At 53.2% G+C, this 18008-nt stretch overlaps 1 protein-coding gene across 4 annotated transcripts in view; it reads right to left on the bottom strand.

Annotated features, from left to right (window-relative positions):
* Positions 1-18008, bottom strand: part of WHRN (whirlin) — an 88467-nt gene that overhangs the window by 52874 nt on the left and 17585 nt on the right. For all 4 annotated transcript variants that reach the window (XM_060014264.1, XM_060014265.1, XM_060014266.1 and 1 more), the window contains exons 2-3: positions 11170-11388; positions 1422-1547 (exon numbers count right to left, since the gene is read on the bottom strand). In XM_060014264.1, the coding sequence (XP_059870247.1) occupies positions 1422-1547; positions 11170-11388 (345 nt within the window). The remainder of the gene's footprint in view (positions 1-1421; positions 1548-11169; positions 11389-18008) is intronic.

The following is an 18008-nucleotide window of genomic DNA, read 5'->3' as shown; positions in this document are numbered from 1 at the left end:
CTCATTTTTTTCTGAGAAAGAGATGCTATATATTATTATTATCTGGGAGAGGGAAGGGAAACTCAGAGAGGTAGAGGGATTCTCCAAGGTCACACAGCTACTAAAGGAAAAGCAGCAAAGCTGGGATCTGGACTCCAGAGCCAGAGCTCTTCCCATTACGCCGTGTTTCCTAAGAGAACCCCCCGGGCCATGGCATGAGGATGAGGCTGCAGTCTTATTCCTGTCTCTCTGCCACTCCAGCCTCATCCTTTGTGGCTTGGTGGGGGAAGAGGTCTCCTGACCACCACTCTGATCTGCCATGACCCTTCTTCTCATCCGCATAGAGAATCCGCTTCCCTCTGTCAGTGGGGCATTCAAGGCCCTTTGTTAGGAAGGCACGACCTCATGTCGTGCTTTCGTTCCCAGCCTCACATGTGGCTAGTTGCCCACCCAGTCACACACGGTCAAACCACATGGCTCCTTCAACCGGACAGCTCCACAGCCCAGCCCATTTACCCAACAGCCTCTCTCGTCCCACAAGATGTGGCTCAAACGCCACCTGTGCCCAGGGTCACTGCTGCTGTGGCATCCCTGCCACCAGGATTTAGCCCCAAAGCATGCTGCCATTTATCTAGGTGACTAGGTGCCCTGAGTCCAGTGCCCTTGTGGACAGTCTCTGCCTCACTCACTGTCACCTCCCCCCACAAAGCTCTGAGCCAGTTCCTGGCCCTCCCCAGAAGGGGATACAGTGTAGCAGTTAAGACCGTGGGCTTTGGAATTAAGACAATTGGGCTCAAACCCTGCTCTGCAACTGATCAGCTGCATGACCTTGGACAAGTCTGTTTAACCTCTACATGCCTCAGTTTCCCCAACCGGGAAATTCGGGTAATAACATACTACCCCACGGGATAAGGTTCAATGAGATGATATGTGTAATGTCAATTACAGCTGCTGGGCGCGCAGATAGCCCTCTTTAAAAGGACAGCTAATTGCTGGTTGCTCTGGATTAAATGCCAGCCCTGAGGCTGCCCGGTGCAAACCCACCCCAGCCTGCAGCTTCCTCTCCTCTTCCCTCTCCGAGTACCGCAATCAACCCTGAAGTCGGGGCCATCACAGGCCATCAGCAGTGTTTCCAAAACAGCAGGTGGGCCTGCTGCCCAGCAGCTCGTGGGGGGCTGCCCCGCTCTGCGGACGGCTAGGAGAACTCGGGGCTCGGGAGTGGTGGTGGCTCCTGCTGCCCGCTCTGAGCTCTGAACTAGAGCCGTGCAGCCAGGGGAGGGCTCTCCGCCGGGACAGGTCCTTCGCGTGGGGTGCCGACTGCTCTCCCAGACGTCCCGTTGAAATCAGCTGCACAGGGCTCCACACACAGGTCTTTCCCTCCCTCGCCCCAGCACGTTCAGCCTGGCGCCCCATCCCCTCCCTGGGAGTCAGGGGTCTCTCACCTTGAGCCCGCTGCTTTCCGCTTCAGAGCCCGCGTCCACGCCAGTGATGTAAATGCCCAGGCCGTACTCGGCTCCCCCACGGATGGTGAGGCCCAGGGACCGGCCATCCCCCAGCACCAGGTTCACCTGCAGGAGGGAGGGAAGAGAGTATTCGAGGGCCTGGAGGGCACCAGGAACCTTGGGGGGGCGGCAGGCTAAAGACACCCCCTCCCATACTCTGACGGGCACACCTATTCGGGCCTGCAAGATCTCCTGGAACATTCCGGTTTCTTCCCCAGCTCTGCCCCTGGTTTGCTGGGTGACTTGGGGAAGCCCCTCTCCCCTCCGTGGGTCACAGGTACAAGTGCAGTAAAAGGAAGGCGCTGAGGAGAAGACCTCCAGGGACCCCTCTGGTGCTAACACTCTAGACACTCCAGGTTTTCATGTGTTCCTCACAGCATGGCGGCCACAGACTCTCTAGGTCTCCACTGGCTGCCCTTGACTACACGCCCTTCAGTCAGGGAGTACCCGTCAGGCTGCGGACCCTCCACCCAGCTCCCTCACCTCCTACCCTCCCACCTTCGGGTCAAGGCTAAGTCCAGGTGCAGGGCCCCACCACCTGCCACCCCAGGGGTCTCCCGCCTCCCCAGGGGTCTCCTGCTCTGCCTTCCATCCTGAGAGGCCACGGCAGTGTCGCTTCAGCAGCCCTTCATTCCACAGACACAGGGAGCGCCCACTAAGGGCAGACCCAGTGCCAGGCCAGGGGATGTGGAGATGACCCAGACACAGGCCTGCTCCCAAGGGCTCAGAGTCCTGAGGGGCAGAGAGACCAGTAAACAAACCTTCATGGTACCGTGTGATCAGAGCCAGATGGGGTGACTTGTGGACTGTGTGGGTGCAGAGGAGGAAAAATGGTCCCGCCTGGAGGTGGGGGGATGGGTGGGGAGGGGCTTCCTGGAGAAAGTGACGTCTCTGATGAGATTGGAGGGTGGGCAGGAGCCAGCCAGGCAAGGGTAGGGCAAGGGCAAGACGGGCATTCAGGGTCATGGGACAGCAGGAGGGGAGCACACGTTGCACAGGACCGGAGAAGTGAGGCACTGTGGCCAGGGCAGGGAGCGCCGGGGGTGGGATGGGGGCCGGGGAGGTGGGTGACTGGGCAGCAGAGGCTGGGGCAGATTCAGGAAGCCTCAGAATCTATGCAGGAACATGCAGGTTAGGTGTGCCTTGCGTCTGAAAGGGGAACTTACAAAAAGAAGTGGCCAGAACAGCTGCAACCTACCCCAAAAGGACAGAAAACATCCCGCAACAAGTTAAGACCCAGTGACATGTGAGGGGCCTAAAGAGAGCACAGTGTGACCACCTGCAGGAGAGGAAGGGGTGGAGGTCCCGGCGGGCATCAGGGGAGGGCAAATGTCATGGTGTCAGGGAAGCCATCCAACTAGCTTTCTACTTTGAAAAGTCATTCATCTAAGAGTTATCAGGGGCTCTGCACCAGCCACCAGGAGAAGCTTTTTACATTTATTATCTTCCTTCTTCGACCCCCCCGCGGCCAGAGGTCAGCGGGGTGGTGCTGAAGAGGACTGACTCAAGTCCAAACTGACCAGTGGGGGCCCGGCTGTGTGACCTTGGGCAAGTTACTTCACTTCTCTGTGCCTCAGCCTCCTCACCTAGAAAATGAGGATGACAATAGTGTCTGCCTTATAAGGTTACTCGGGAAAGGATCAAATTGAGAGACAAATGTAGGCTAGTCTCTGGCCCCCAGTAAACGCTCAATAGATGCTAGCCACTGTTGGTGCTACTTTGCACAGGACAAAACCAGACAAGGCCACACAGCCGCAGCTGACACCTACTGGCTGGCAGGCCACTGTCGGGAGAGAGCCCTACACACAGAACGACTCTACGTGGTTTGGTTCTAAGACTGTAGACTCCGCAGCATGTCAGGGAGGCCCATCCCTGTGGGAGAGTGCCAGGCCGTGCCGCCCAGTGGAGTGGCCCCAGCCCCTTTAGTCTAGAGCCAGCCCCCCATCTCTTCATCAGACACCATGGCCACATTATAAGGAGAGCATCCGTGAGGCCCACAGAAGGCTCAGGGGGACTTGTGAGCAGTCACCCAGAAATGTCAGAGCTCTGGGAACAGCAGGCTCTGGGGACACTTGAAGTCGGACTTGGGAACAACTTCCTAGCCCCCTCCCTCCCCCATTGCAGCTCCAGGGCTGGGATAGGTTTGAGGTGACCTAGGTGCACCCTGGTTCAGCCTGGTCCCTCATCACATCCAGGTCTGTGTGTTTGGGAGGTGACAGTGTGGTGGCTGCCTGTGTAGACTCTGAAGCCGGACTGTGGAAGTTCAATGCCGGCAATGACACTCGCTAGGTGTGTAACACTGGGCAAGGTACTTCACCTCTCTGTGCCTCAGTTTTCTCATCTATAAAATGGGGAAAACAATCACAGCAACTTTACTGGGTTGTTGTGAGTGATGAACGGGTGTATCTACTTGGAGCACTTAGAATCATGACTGCAGAAGCACTCGCACAGCGTCAGCTATTGTTATCATCTTCAAAATGTCCCTCTTGGGCAAGCCATGGCGCTGAGCTTGGGCAGGTATGATCTGGAAAGAATGAGGAAGCCTTCTTCATGCGAGAGAATGAACATGGGCTGCTTCTTAGACCAGGGACAGGCTGTGCGCATGTGAGCCGGTGCTGGTATTCCATCCAGTGCAAACCAAACCCCAACTCCGCACTGGGCACAGATTCAGGGGAGAATCTAACTGGGTCCCTGTCCTCAGAGGAACCCCTGAGCTGGAGTATTGGCTGTTGATGGCTCACAGCTGAGTGCCTGCCAGGACCTGCCTCACCTATGGTCACTGCCTCCCTGGAGCAGCTCCCATCCAATGACTAGTTGATGCAGACGAGCGAAAGCCTGACCCCTGCCTCAATTCAGGACAACCTTGCAAGTCACCCCCAGCTCCAGAGCTCCCTTGGGACCAGCCAAGGCCTCTGCAGAGATGGTATCACAGCCTACTCCTCCCTCCGCCCGGTCCTGTATTCCTCATGCCTTTTCTGGTGGAGTTCCCAGGGCATTGCATTGCTGCCGTAATAAATGACCATGGATTTAGGGGCTTAAAACAACACAGATTTATTATCTCAAAGCTCTGGAGGTCAAAAGTCTACAGTGGGTCAACAGGACTGCATTCCTTCTAGAGGTTCTTGGGGAGAACCCATTTTCTTGCCTTTTCTAGCTTCTAGAGGCCACCTGCATTCTTGGGCTCATGGCCCCATCCTTCATCTTCAAAGCCAGCAGTGTAGCATCTTCTGAGCTCTCTCTCTCTCTGCTCCTGGCATCACACCACCTTTTTCTGACTCTGACACTCCTGCCTTCTTCTAAGGACACTTGTGATCACATTGGGTCCATCCACATAATCCAGGATAATGTCTGTATCTCAAGGTCCTCATCTTAATCACACCTGGAAAGTCCCTTTGCGTGTAAAGTGACCTGTTCACAGCCTCCAGAGATTAGGAGGTTGACGTCTTTGGGGCATCATTATTCTGTCTACCACAGGCACATTCCTCTTTCAGGGAAATCTTGGTCTTAGAGTCCATTCCTGGGAGCCCGACTACAGGCAGAGCATCCCAGAAATATGACCTCCAAGCCCTGAAGGCCGAGGGGGTCAACCAGGGCAAGGGGAGGGCAAGAACGTGTGCAAAAGCTCAGGAAAATGACAGAGAAAGGCCCCCTGGGATCACTGCAGGGCTCTGTTTGGTGGGAGAGTGGCAGGGAAGGAAGGTATAGCACTAGCCTGTGTGGGGCAGTGAGCGAGGTCAACAAGCCTGGGCTTCAAGCAGGAGAGAAAAGGCTCAGATTCGGATTCTAGGAAGACTACTGGGGAGGGCTAGCAGCAGAGGAGGCCAACTTCTGGAGCTCCTTTAAGACAAGGTGTGTGCCTTACAACGCTGGTGGGATGAGGGAAGGCGAGCTTCACACCTGGGGGACGTCAGTGAGGCTGGCTGAGGACAGAGTGGCAGCGCCCGCCTCAAACCCGGATGGACCCTTCCTGCAGGCTGTGCTGCTGGGGCATGGAACAAGCCAGGCCTGGCCTGGGGGCCTCACACCAAGGCTCCAGCCCAATTCACTTGGTGGCGTGGGTCAGTCCCTCCCCCATTCCCACCCCAACCTGGTCTCTCCAGCTCCGGGACATGAAGACTCTGGGGGGAGAGAGCAGACAGGAACCCAGGAGCACACAGACGGCTGTGGTCCCCGCCTTTGAATACTAAGGATGAAAACAAGCCCTACTGCCTGCCAGTCACTTCCCCATAAATCCTTCACATGGGAATAAAACATAGAGTCTTCACCCCAGGACTGTAATAACAGACCTACCAACAGCAGGGTATCTGCTTCAATCACCTGCTGGAAACTCCACCAGCACTTGGCAGGAAACAAAACTCACCTATGGGAAAGGGCACTAAGCTGTGAGAGGCAGCCTGGCACAGTGAAAAGAATACCATTCCCACCAATAATAAGAATATAATGATAACTTACTAAATCAACTGGTTACTAAACGTATTGAGTCCTTCCTAGATCCCAGGCACCGTGCTCAGCACTTTACATGCCTTACTTCGTTGAGTCCTCTTTCCTCCTCTACGGTTTCTCTTATTATACCCATTTTCCAGGTGAGGAAAGTGAGGCCCGAGAGGTGAAATGACACGGCCAAGGTCAAACAGCTGGCAGAGCCCAGGCATTTAATCAGCTCACTGCACTGCCTCCCACAGGCTTGAGTTCGCATCCTGGTTCTACCCTTTACTCCTGGGCAACCCTGGGGCAGGGCCTGTTGCTTTTCTGATCTTCAGTCTCCCCATCAGTGAAATGAGAATTGCACAGCTTGCCTGGCGCAGGCACTGCCATCCCCCTTCCCACCTTTCTCTAGAACCCCAACCCTGTCCAGGAAGCAGCATGCGCAGCCTCAGGAGATGACATCAATAAACATTTGGGGACAAAAATGATATGAAAGGTACTAGCACCTAGGAAGCATTGGATAAATGATGGTTGTTACTGCAATGAATTACTATGCCCCAGGCACTATCCTCTGTGCACATGGTTTATTGATTCTTGAAACAGCCCCATATGGCTGCTATGACCATCCCCAAACCATGGCTAGGGAAGCTTAAGTGACTCACCCAAGGTTAAGTGACTCACCCAAGGTCACACAGTCAGGGAGTTCTGATACCAGGTGCGATACTGTGATTTATACTAAGAAATATATATTTTGTCTTTGTCTTCGTTCCTGGCACTGAGCTCCTGAAACCTTTGTAAACTCCTAGGTGATAAGAGCACTAAGCGCATCTGTTGTTCTAATGAGGTGACTCTGATTGGGCTCCTGGAGGGTGGCTGGTCCCCAGAAAGACCAAGCCATGATTAGAAGCTTGGGATTTTCAGCCCCACCCCAATTTCTCCAGAGAGGGAAGAGGGGCTGGAAGTGGAGTTAAATAACTGATCGTGCATGGGACTTCCCTGGTGGTCCAGTGGTAAGGAATCCACCTTGCAATGCAGGGGACGCGCGTTCGATCCCGGGTCAGGGATCCCACATGCCACAGGTAGCAACTAAGATCCCACATGTCGTGGGTAGCAACTAAGCCTGCGTGCCACAACTACTGAGCTTGCGCGCCTCAACTAGAGAGAGAAAACCTGCACACCACAACTAGAGAGAAGCCCACGTGCCACAATGAAGAGTCCACGCACCACACTGAAGATCCCGCATGCCGCAACTAAGACCCGTCGAGGCCAAAAAAAATAAATAAAATTTTAAAAAATTGATCATGCCTACATGATGAAGGCTCCATAAAAATCCCAATAGTGTGGGGTTCAGAGAGCTTCTGGGTCAGTGAACAGGTGGAGGTACGGGGAGAGAGGTGCACCTGGAGGGGGCATGGAAGCTCTGCGCCCCTTCCCACATAACCTGCCCTACACATCCCTTCCATCTGGACGTTCATCTGTATCCTTTACCGTATCCTTTCATAATAAACTGGTGCACAGTAAGTAAACTGTTTTCCTGAGTTCTGTGAGTCACTTTAGCAAATTAATCAAAGCTGAGACGGGGTCAGGGGAACCTCTGAGTTACAGCCGACCAGTCGGAAGCACAGCTGATAACCTGGACTTGCAGCCGGTATCTGAAGTGGGGACAGGTGGGGGGTTGTTTCACGGGACTGAGTCCTTAACCTGTGGGACTGGACGCTCTCCAGGTGGACAGTGTCAGAATTGAGTTAAATTATAAGACATCCAGCTGGTGTCGCAGAGAATTGCTTGGTGGGAAGCCCCACCCCCCAACCCCACATCTGGTGTCAGAAGCGCTGTGAGTGTGACGGTAAAGGAGAAACACAGGAAACCTGTAGGTTTTTCTTCAGAGCCGGTCCCAAAGGTTCCTCGCCTTCCATTCCCAGCTGGGCCCCAGCCTGAGCTAAGGGGCAGGCCCCTCCGTATCTCTGTGGCTGCCGAAGGCATGAGCTTGGGGGAGAAGCCGCTGCTGCAGAGGGTCTGCCTGCTCAGCCTGGAGCGGGGCCTTGGGACCGATAAACCACTGAGACTTGCTCACTTGCTCGTGGGCCAGTGACCCTGGCAGGGGGCAGTAGGGGACTTTGAGCCCTGCATCTTAATTCAGTCTTTCATGTAATTAATACTTACTGAGCACCTCCACTGTGCCAGGCGCTGATCCAGGCACTTTGGGCGTACCAGGGCCCAGAACCAAAAGCCTTTACACAGGGTGGGGAGAGGAGGCCCTACCACTGTCTCCATGTTACAGAAGAGGAGATTCAGGCTCAGAGAGGTTATGTAACTTATCCAAGGTCACACAGCTGGCAAGTGGTGGAGCCAGGACTTGAACCCAGGCAGCCTGGTTCCAGTGTCTTACTCTCCCTGCCACGCTGACCCCATACTATCTAACTCCGACAACAGATCTGTTCCAGTTTTTTCACACAGAGGCTGGTGGCTAGCCCAGAATGGAAAGCTGGAACACTGAACAACTCTGCACCCTATTCGCCTCTGACGATGTGATGGTGACTTAAGAGCAGACAGGCTTGATTCCCAGAGGCGCTACCTGTGTCCTTCCCTTCTGTTCCTTCCTTCAGCCTCATGGGGTGGTTCTCACACTTCAGTGTGGAGAAGGGCATTCCTAGCAAGGGCTGCAAAACCAGAACCAGCTTCAGTGGACAGCTTAGGAGGTTTTCAAGGGTAATTTTGCTACATGTGATTTTTACATCACTATTGCCCTGAGAACTCATTTCCCTAGAAGGTGTGTTCCCACTGGGGTTGAGGTTAGGATTTTTGAAGTTTGGCACGGGAAGTCTGGGAGTCTGGTCGTGGCTATCTGGAATATTAGCTGAGACCAGGCTGCCGGAGAGAAGAGAATCAGGCCAGGGGGCCAGAAGTGAGGGCTCCAGAGACATTTCCCCCATGCCCTTCCTCAACAGGAAAACGGGGGCTCCATGTTGTGTCAGCAAAAGGAGGAACGGGGTCGGGGCGTGTAGAAGCTTCAGCCTGGAACTATAAAATCTATGGAGGCTTCTCTGGTGTGGTTCAGGGTATTTCCTGCCTCCTGAGGTATCTGGGTCCTCCCTGGAGCATGATTCCCTTAGCCTTTGCCCTCTACATTCCTATATACGTTACTCTAAGACTCCCCGAGGGCACCTTACACCCTCCCAATCCTCCCACCCACTCAATTCCAGTGGCAGGGTCCTTCTCTCTAAGACTTGAAGATGCCATGCTCATTCCCACCTCAGGGCCTTTGCACATGCTGTCCTTGCTGCCCGGCATTTTCAGTGCTCAGAACGGTACGTGACGGCTCCATCTTCCTCTCTCAGTCTCTGCTCAGAAGTCGTCTCCTCAGAGAGGTTTTCCCCGCCCACCTCATCTGAAGCAGAGCCTCCCTCCGCGTCACTCTCTAACCCACTTCCTGATTTCATTTCCTTCCATCAATCTTCACCACCTTAATTACCTTGCTTATTTATGCTCATTTCTGAATTTTTGTCTCATGCCTCCTATGACTTCCAAACTCACTGGAAGCTTCCCCAGAGCAAGGCTTCATGCCTCTTGCCCATTTCTCCATTCCCACCTCCCATAACAGCGTCGGGCATAGGTGCTCACTAAGTGTGGGCTGACTCGCTCAATGCGTCCTGGTTGCCGCAGTGCCCCCTGAATGTCGGATTTTGCATCTGTAAAATGTGCATAAGGACACCTACCCCATGGGGAAGCCACGAGGATTCAGCGAGATGCTGTAAGCACAGAGCCAGCACATGGTGAGCTCTTACTATTCTAAGTCCATGCCCTATACAGGGAAGAGCTTGAGAAAAAGATAAAGTTCACTACCCACCCTGGAAGGCTGGCCTTGAAAATGACTCAATGCCACAGGCTGTGCCGCTTTCTCAAGATGGCCAGGCGGGGAGGGGGATACGAGCCCACCTCTGCAACCCTGGCCACCTTGAAGAAGCCCAGGCAGGCTCTGACGGTGCGTACGAACTGGCTACCCCACTGCCTCTTGCCTGGCACAGAAGCCCCCGCCATCTCTGCCGCTTCCTGCATATCGACATTTGAGCAAAGAACACAAAACACATTAAATAAATGTTATGGTCTTATGGACAGGAAAAGAGAGCTGAGAAAAAGTCCCCAGAGGGAAGGCGGTTGGCTCAGAGCCCCAAGCTGTGGCAAGGTCTTAAAACACCAGAGACCAAAGTCATGGTCATGCTTTGACCATGGTCATGGTCACACCAAAGTCACGCTTACAGGAATGACTTTCTTGGTCCCAGGAGCAACCATAGGGTGCAATGCAAACAGCACCCGGAGTGAACCTTAAATATCAGGGGGACCATCTCTCAGTCCTTTCTAAAGAAACAGTCATGGTCTCGGGGAGGAAGGCTCTGTAGGGGGCATCTATTGACGCCCCTGGCCGTCTTCTTCAGGTTACAACACCCCATGGTGCTTTGGGCTACAACCCCTCCTCCACCGGCCACAGTCTTGGTGTTTCTGTCAATCAAAGGGCACCTCCCCGCCAGCCAATCAGGTGCTCCCTCCCTGGAATATGAATCTTGAGGGGAAGGATGCAGAGAACAGAAACCATGGGGATCCCTTTCTTCCTGGAGACTGCACCCTGAGTCCCTCAGCTTCAGTTCTGGGGCTGCCCACAGCCTTCCAGTAAATTCTGACTTTGTGGAAGGTGACCAGGACCGGTTTCTGGTTTCTCTTCCTTACAACCTGAGGAGGCGCCCTGTGGAGCTTGGAGTCCTGGCAGCTGCGTGTGGCCATGGCCTGGGTCTGGACCACTGAGAAGTTTTAAATCATCTCTAGTGTAAATCATCCGAGCTTTCTCTCTTCCTCTTTCCACTCTAGGGGCTACAGGGGGACTAGGCTTCAACCAGAAGGGGGCGGTATCCCAGAGGATGGCGGACGGAGAGCAGAGCTGCCCCATCAGCCTAGATGGTCCCCTTTACTCTGCTATGTGAGGGGCAGATAATCCAGCTTCTTTAAACCACAGTGTTTGGGCTCTCGTTGCAGCAGCTGAGTGTGAATTACAATAAGTGGTGCATAGGTTAAAACGAAAAGAAGACCCTTCAGTTGGGACTTGAGGGAGAGACGAAGGCCAGAGCCCCTACAGCCCAACCCCCTTCTTCCAGCCTCTAAGAAACTTCCCTGTTCTGGGCTTGGCAAGGAGAATGTGGTCTTGATGGCCAGGACCCCATTCCCAGCCCTCCACCTCCAGGAGGCCCGGCAAGGCCAAGGCCCAGAGGCTCACCTTTTTCTCGTCCCCGCCTTGCAGGAGGTGTAGGGTGCTCCTCCGGTCACCCTCGTGCTGCCGTAGGGTGCTGCCCTGGGGTTGGGGCAGGCCCGAGGGCGGAGAGATGCTGCGGCCTTGGGGGTCTACCCAGGTGTAGATATGGTTGGTGACGTAGCCGCCAGGGATGCGCCCCGTTGAGTACACCGACAGCACCAGCTTCTTGGAGCCCTTGAGAGCCTAGAGAGAGAGAGAGAGAGAGAGAGACACAAGTTAGCAGGAAAGGGGACGGTGAGGGATTATCCAGAACTTGCTTCCTCTCAGGCCCCCGTACATGGAGTAGGCGACCAGCTCGTAAATGTCTTCCCTTTACTAGCCCTCAATTTTGTCCTATGGAAATGAGAACACCTGTCTCACCCCACTCCGGCCCCCATCTTGAAGTAGTCCAAACACATGGAATAGGACCTCTCAGCATACCTGTGCAGAACGGAGTTAACAGAGCAGACCTACAACTGCATCCTTACGAGGGCCTGCTGGGCGGGCCTCTGGGAACTTGCATTCTGAGCATCCCCACCATTCCCTAACTAATAAGGCAGCTTGCCGTGCCTGGATTATTTGTGCAAACCCCGTGGGGGTCTGGGATGTGGGTACAGACGGAGATGCCCACCTCTGGTGCTGAGTCTCTAGTGAGCATCCCTGGTACACAACGTTTCACACGTGTTGTTACAACTCAGGGCTGGAGGGATCAAGCCCATCCTGTGTGACCGCACAGAGAGGACTCAGACGCTTCTGCCTGGCTTCCTGCAGACTTTGCCTCGCCTGCTGCTCCTGTGCTCACTGGGCTGTGTATCCTTTTGCTGTAACAAATCTTAGCCACAAGCTCAATCATATGCTGAACCCGTGAGCCCTTATGGGAACTGGGGGTGGCCTTGGTGACCCCGATAAATTACTAGACAAGAGAGTCAAGAGATAAAAATACTGATACTAATGGTAGCTTAACAATGATAAAGGGCCTGCATGTATGAGACCCTCGGCTCTGTACCTGCTTTATCTCCTGAAATCCTCATGGAATCCAATTTAGTGAGAGAGGGATTCCATGATTTAGTGGAAGGAAACAAGGGAAATAACCTGCCTGCACAGCCAGTAGGGAGTTCCTTTCGTACGGCAACTAATTTTGAGTGTGCATACCGCCTTGACTCAACACTTTCTAGTGTGGGCACAGGGAGAGGTGAACCCAAACTCTGAGCCCTGGGAGCGGCCATGCTGCTTTCCCATGATGCACCTGTACTGACATGAAGCCCTTTATTCAGGGAGACGGTCACTTAGCACTGGGATTAACAGCAAACAAACCCCTAAACCTGGGACTCCTGAGCCAATGACAGATAGCACCTGCACGTGGGAAAATTCACGCTGCCGTTAAAATCGCATTTTACAATCATTACAAAGTATTTGTAAGGCCACGGATGTGTGATACATTTTAATGTTAAGTGCGGTCAGAAGGATATAAATCCTGTCTTACAGTGCGGTCTCAGTTATGTTAACAGAAAAATTACACAGGAAAAAAAAATAAAACTGAGGAGTAACGTGCCAAGATGCCAGCAGTGTTTCTCTCAGGGTGGCAGAATTCTGGGTGATTATTATTTTGTCCTTCCTGTTTCTCAATATTTTCCAAATGTTCCGGAATGAAGGTATATTGCGTTCAATGCTAGGAAACAGCAACATACATAAAAGGGTGGGGAGGCACTTAGCTCTCTGAATCCGTGGAGCACTGCGTTCTACTGAACCCCCAGTTCTCTTGGCAGACAAAAGGGGTCAAGGGTGGGGCTTTCAAAGACAGTGGGGAGCCCTGGCTGGGCGGCGCTGCCAGACAAGGACACTGGGCCACAGGACTGGACACTCTGACATCTGAACCTCTTCCAGAGGAGGACAGGCAAGCTGGAGGGATAACGGGTGGAGGGATAACGAGAGGATGGCAGCTCTCCAAAATCCTGCTTGCGAAATAGATTTCTTTTTTTTTTTTTTGCGGTACGCAGGCCTCTCACTGTTGTGGCCTCTCCCGTTGCAGAGCACAGGTTCCGGACGCGCAGGCTCAGCAGCCATGGCTCACGGGCCCAACCGCTCCGCGGCATGTGGGATCTTCCCGGACCGGGGCACGAACCCGTGTCCCCTGCATCGGCAGGCGGACTCTCAACCACTGCGCCACCAGGGAAGCCCTGTGAAATAGATTTCTGAGAAGATGAGCAGAGAAAGATTGTATTCTTTTCACATTCCTTGGGACTTCCCTGACCGAACAGTTGGGAAAATAAAGCCTCTGTGAAGTTTGAGGTGCAGGATGGAGGAAGCCGTAGACCAAGTGGGCTTCTACCAGAACCCAGGGCATGAACACCACCCGCAGAAGCCACTGCAGCCTCTGAGCGGTCTTCCGGACCCTCTGCCCTGCCCCCTGCTCCCTCCTCCGTGAAGGCACTGCTGCAGCTCTGACGCTGCTCCAACGGGCCTGCCTCTTCTTTGCTCCCTTCCCTGGACAGACGGTGAGTCTGAGCCCCATCACTCATCAACAAGGGCTGACCCATCCTACTGTGCGCTGGGCCTGGAGAGAGCAAAGTGGGCGTATCCTCACGGCACCTACAGCCTGGAGAGAGACAAGGCTCCGTCAGGCGCACAGTAGGTCCTCAGAAAAGCCTGGTTGCCCTGACTGGGTGAGGAAGCACATATATGGCCTCCAAAGGAACCATAGCACAGGCATCATCCCGCAGCCACCTTCCTCATCTGATCCAGAAGGCTGCGCTGGAATTAGGAACGGGGAAGGCAAGTGGAAAGAATGGACGTTGTGCATTTGGGCAGAACTGGATTTAAGTCGCTTCTGCCACTTGTAGGTCAGGAGCCCTGGGGCCGGCTGCTTCCTCTCTGAAAGCAGCACACGTGGGATGCAGACAATACCCACCTCTCAGGATTGCGTGGGTTAAAGGAAACAGTGTGCTTGAGGGCCGGGCCTCTGCACACAGTGGGGGACCAGCAGGCAGCAGAGCCCACTCGCCTCTCCTCCCAGGAGTGTCCGCATTGAGAAGGGAAACCAGGTGTAGATAAGCATTGTCCAAGGAGTTAAAAAAAAAGAAAAGAAAAGAAAAGAAGTGTCTGAGAGAATGAAAACCAACGCACAGTGCATGATTTGTATTCTGTATGGCTGGCAGGAGTGGCATTCTCTCGGTCAGTTCTATAAATAGGCAAGCAGCAACCTTGAGAACCGAGAGGATGTTAATGACATTGATGAGAACACCACGGAGAGCTGGCGCCGGAGAGGGCCTGGGAGGTCACTGAGTCTCCCAAGTGCTGCCCGTCCCCAGTGTGGTACAGAAGGGGACACTGGCAACCCGAGATGGGAAGGGACTGAGAGGGTACAGCCCAGACACAGGTGGCCAGCCCTGGACAAGCCTCTGCACCTCAGTTTCCCCATCACAAGCCTGCAGGACCAGGAAATCTGACGGCCACTCAAGCCTAGACCATTCTGGAACCTCTGACATTGGCTCTTTGGGGGGTAAATACAGGCTTTCCTTGGGTCTCGGAGAGCACGAGTATCATCACCCATCTTTATCTCCCTGGCAAAACTGAAGGAAAAACGAGATTCCTGAGATAGCACTTTCCACATCCAAGCAGGCTCTGGGAATATGGTCTTGGCGCCGTGGCCATTAGAACCCAGAGGGAAGGCCTCCAGCCACTGCGCTTTGACTAAACCTTGTGTGTCACGCAGGGAAGGTGAGGAGGGGATGGTCTAGGAATTCAGTTTCTACTTTCTCATTGCCTTCTTGTCTCCTTTTTTTTTACAAACAACCGCTTGCTTATTTTAAAAGGGGTCACTGAACGGAGGGGTTAATTCCTAAGAAGAGCTGGCTGGTGCTTTCTTGCCCTGACAACCCTTCCGCCTGCCTTCCACACTTACTCACCATTGCTACCTTGATCCCCGAGGCTCAGGCCATCTGGAGGATAGCGTGGTTAGGTGCCCAGGCCATTCATTTCACAGAACTGGTGGCTTCTCTCACTGGCGAGCCTCAGGAGAAAGCAGCCCTACGCAGTAGGGCAAAGTAGAAGGAACTCTGGCTGTGAAACCGAGACCCAGGCATGTCCCTGTTGTGCCCCTGTCCTGCTGGGTGGTCGGGGGCTACGTCCTCCTCTTGCTGGGCCTCGGTTTTGCCAACTGGCAATGAACAGGTTGGATTCTCTGATTGCTAAGGTCCTGCCCCAAGTTAAACTTCAATGTCCTCTGGTTCATTGCTGTATTTAGAAAAAAAGAAGTTGCTATCAGGTCCCTGAACCAGATCTTGAACCTGGAGGCTCTGAGGTTCCATATCAATTGGGAGGGACCAAAAGGGTTTAAGAAAACACCAGGAGAGCAGATGGAGCACCTCGGGTGTTGCAGGATGCACCCCCAACTCGGCACTATCATGGGCAGCAGAGGGACCTTCACAGGGACCTGAGGACTGGGTGGGCACACACTCCAGTGGGACTACAACTGTGTTTCCCTGCTCTTTTTTTTTTTTTTTCGGTACACGGGCCTCTCACTGTTGTGGCCTCTTCTTCATTGCGGAGCAACAGGCTCCGGACGCGCAGGCTCAGCGGCCATGGCTCATGGGCCCAGCCGCTCCGCGGCATGTGGGATCCTCCCGGACCGGGGCACGAACCCATGTCCCCTGCATCGGCAGGCGGACTCTCAACCGCTGCACAATCAGGGAAGCCTGCTCTTTGTAGGCAGCTGCTTATGTGTGGTAAATCACATCCAAAAGCTACCTTAAAGCAGCCTGCGTGCTCTGCCTGTGACTGTGGGTGACTGTCAACCACAGCCCTCTCCTGCTGCAGCAACCTGCAGAATCAGCCGGTCTCCTGAATCAACTGCTTATAAGCTGTGCCACCTCACACAAGTTACCAAACCTCTCTGTTCACCTGTTTCCCTCCTGTAAAATGAAGATCCCTTTTCTACTCTCTCTTTAGGTAGAGGAACTCTATTAGCACAGTGCCTGATACTTAAGAATCCAATGAGCTAAGGCTAAAAAAATCCCATGAGATCTAGGGAAAGTCCACGGCAAGCAAGAGCCGTCACCAGAGTCCTCTGCTCCCCTGTGTGTTATCACACGTACTGATGAAACTTGACCGAGGGGCTTAACCAGCATTCCACCAGGTCAGATCACGGAAATCTCGATCTGACCCGGCAGATGGCATGGCTAAGATACGACCCATCACCAGATGACTACTCAGACTGCATGCTATGATTGTAGAACTGTAAACTATATGTGTATGTCTTCAAACTTAATAACTTGCTACTTGGATTAATGCTCTCAGGAGGCAAATCTGCCTCACTCAGCTCTTCAGAGCTGACTCTGACACCCCAAAATCACAGTCCAGGCAATAGAATTCTCTGCTCAGCAGAGGACTGAGAAATAGACTGGAGACAGCTACAATGTGAAGGGACTGGGGGGCAGGGTGTTAGTACGGCAGATGCACACATGCTCCTGTGTTCGAAAACATGCACCAAAGTGCAAGCACAAGGTCACAAGACCATTAGACTATTGTCTGGAGGGGCAGGTACAAAAGAAGTGTTTCAGAAAAGTCTCGAGTAAGGACATATAATGGTGAGTCATCCAGCTTATTTCAGGGCAAGGTTTTCTCTTCTGGGGAACAGATCACTCAAACTCAGGAAGGGGAGCTGGTCTAAGACCCAGGTTAGTGATGGGGAAGAGAGGGAAGGATGTGCTACCCTGCTCTTCCTGACCCCACCTTGCCTAGTTGGGCTTTGGGTTCAGACTCACCGGGCACCAATCCTGGCTCTGAGGTTGACCTGCTGTGTGGCACAGAGCAAATAACCTAACCTCTCTGTGCCTGTTTCTGCATTTAAAATGCAACTGTTGTAAGGATTATTAAGATAATGTAAACTACCTATATAGTACATAGCACAGAGTAGGCACTAAATGCACATGAATTCCCTTCCTAAGTCTGCCAGCTTCTTCTCCCAAACAAAAGCCCTAGAAATTGTCTAAACCTCCCATCTACAGGAATACAAATACATGAGCAACTCTAGCCCCTCCCTCCCAACTTTCCTCCTCTTCAGAAACGTCCTTCTTTCCTTTAATCCACACTTTCTCATATCAGCCCCGCCTTTGACACTCAGCCCCTTTCCCACCACCTCCAGGAAGCCTTCCTAGATAGTGAGTGACTCCCCTTCTCAGAGAGCACCCAGCGCACTTGTATGTTTTTGTTGCCATCTATACTATAGCCTCTGCATCACCTTCATACATTCTGTCTCTTAGACTACAAGACAAGTTCCTTAAGGCACAATGCATGTTCTGTTTTCTTTATACCCTCCCCCTGTTCCTTCTTCACTTACTTTCCCATTCATTCATTTCATTCATTTGCTCATTCATTCAAGATATTCACTGGGCTTTCGAGATGCCAGGCAGCCGCCAGGAATTTGTTCAAATGAGGCCACAGGAAGAGCAGTCCACTAGCCTGGGGCTCAGGCAGCCCTGGGTCACCATTCCATGCTTCTGCACACTCACGTGAGCATACACACCTCAGACACACGTGGAATTCGGAGACAGAAGCAGAAGAGGGAATGGTTAAGAGCCGCAGCTCTGAAGCAGGGCTGCAAGGATTCCCATCCTGGCTCTGCTACCCGCCGATGGCAACCCCAGGCAAGTTACTTAGCCAGTCTGTACCCCAGTTTCCCAGGCATAAGACAGGATAATAGTAGTATTATCTTACAGGGCAGTGGTGAGGATTAAATTAGTTAATATACATAAAGTGTTTAGTGCCTGGAAGATAGGTAAGAGGTACAGAAGGGTTAGGTGTTATTATTATAGAGAACCCAGAGT

Source organism: Delphinus delphis, chromosome 6 (genome assembly GCF_949987515.2).
Source record: "Delphinus delphis chromosome 6, mDelDel1.2, whole genome shotgun sequence".
Classification (NCBI taxonomy): domain Eukaryota; kingdom Metazoa; phylum Chordata; class Mammalia; order Artiodactyla; family Delphinidae; genus Delphinus; species Delphinus delphis.
This window is presented reverse-complemented; position numbering and strand designations above follow the sequence as displayed.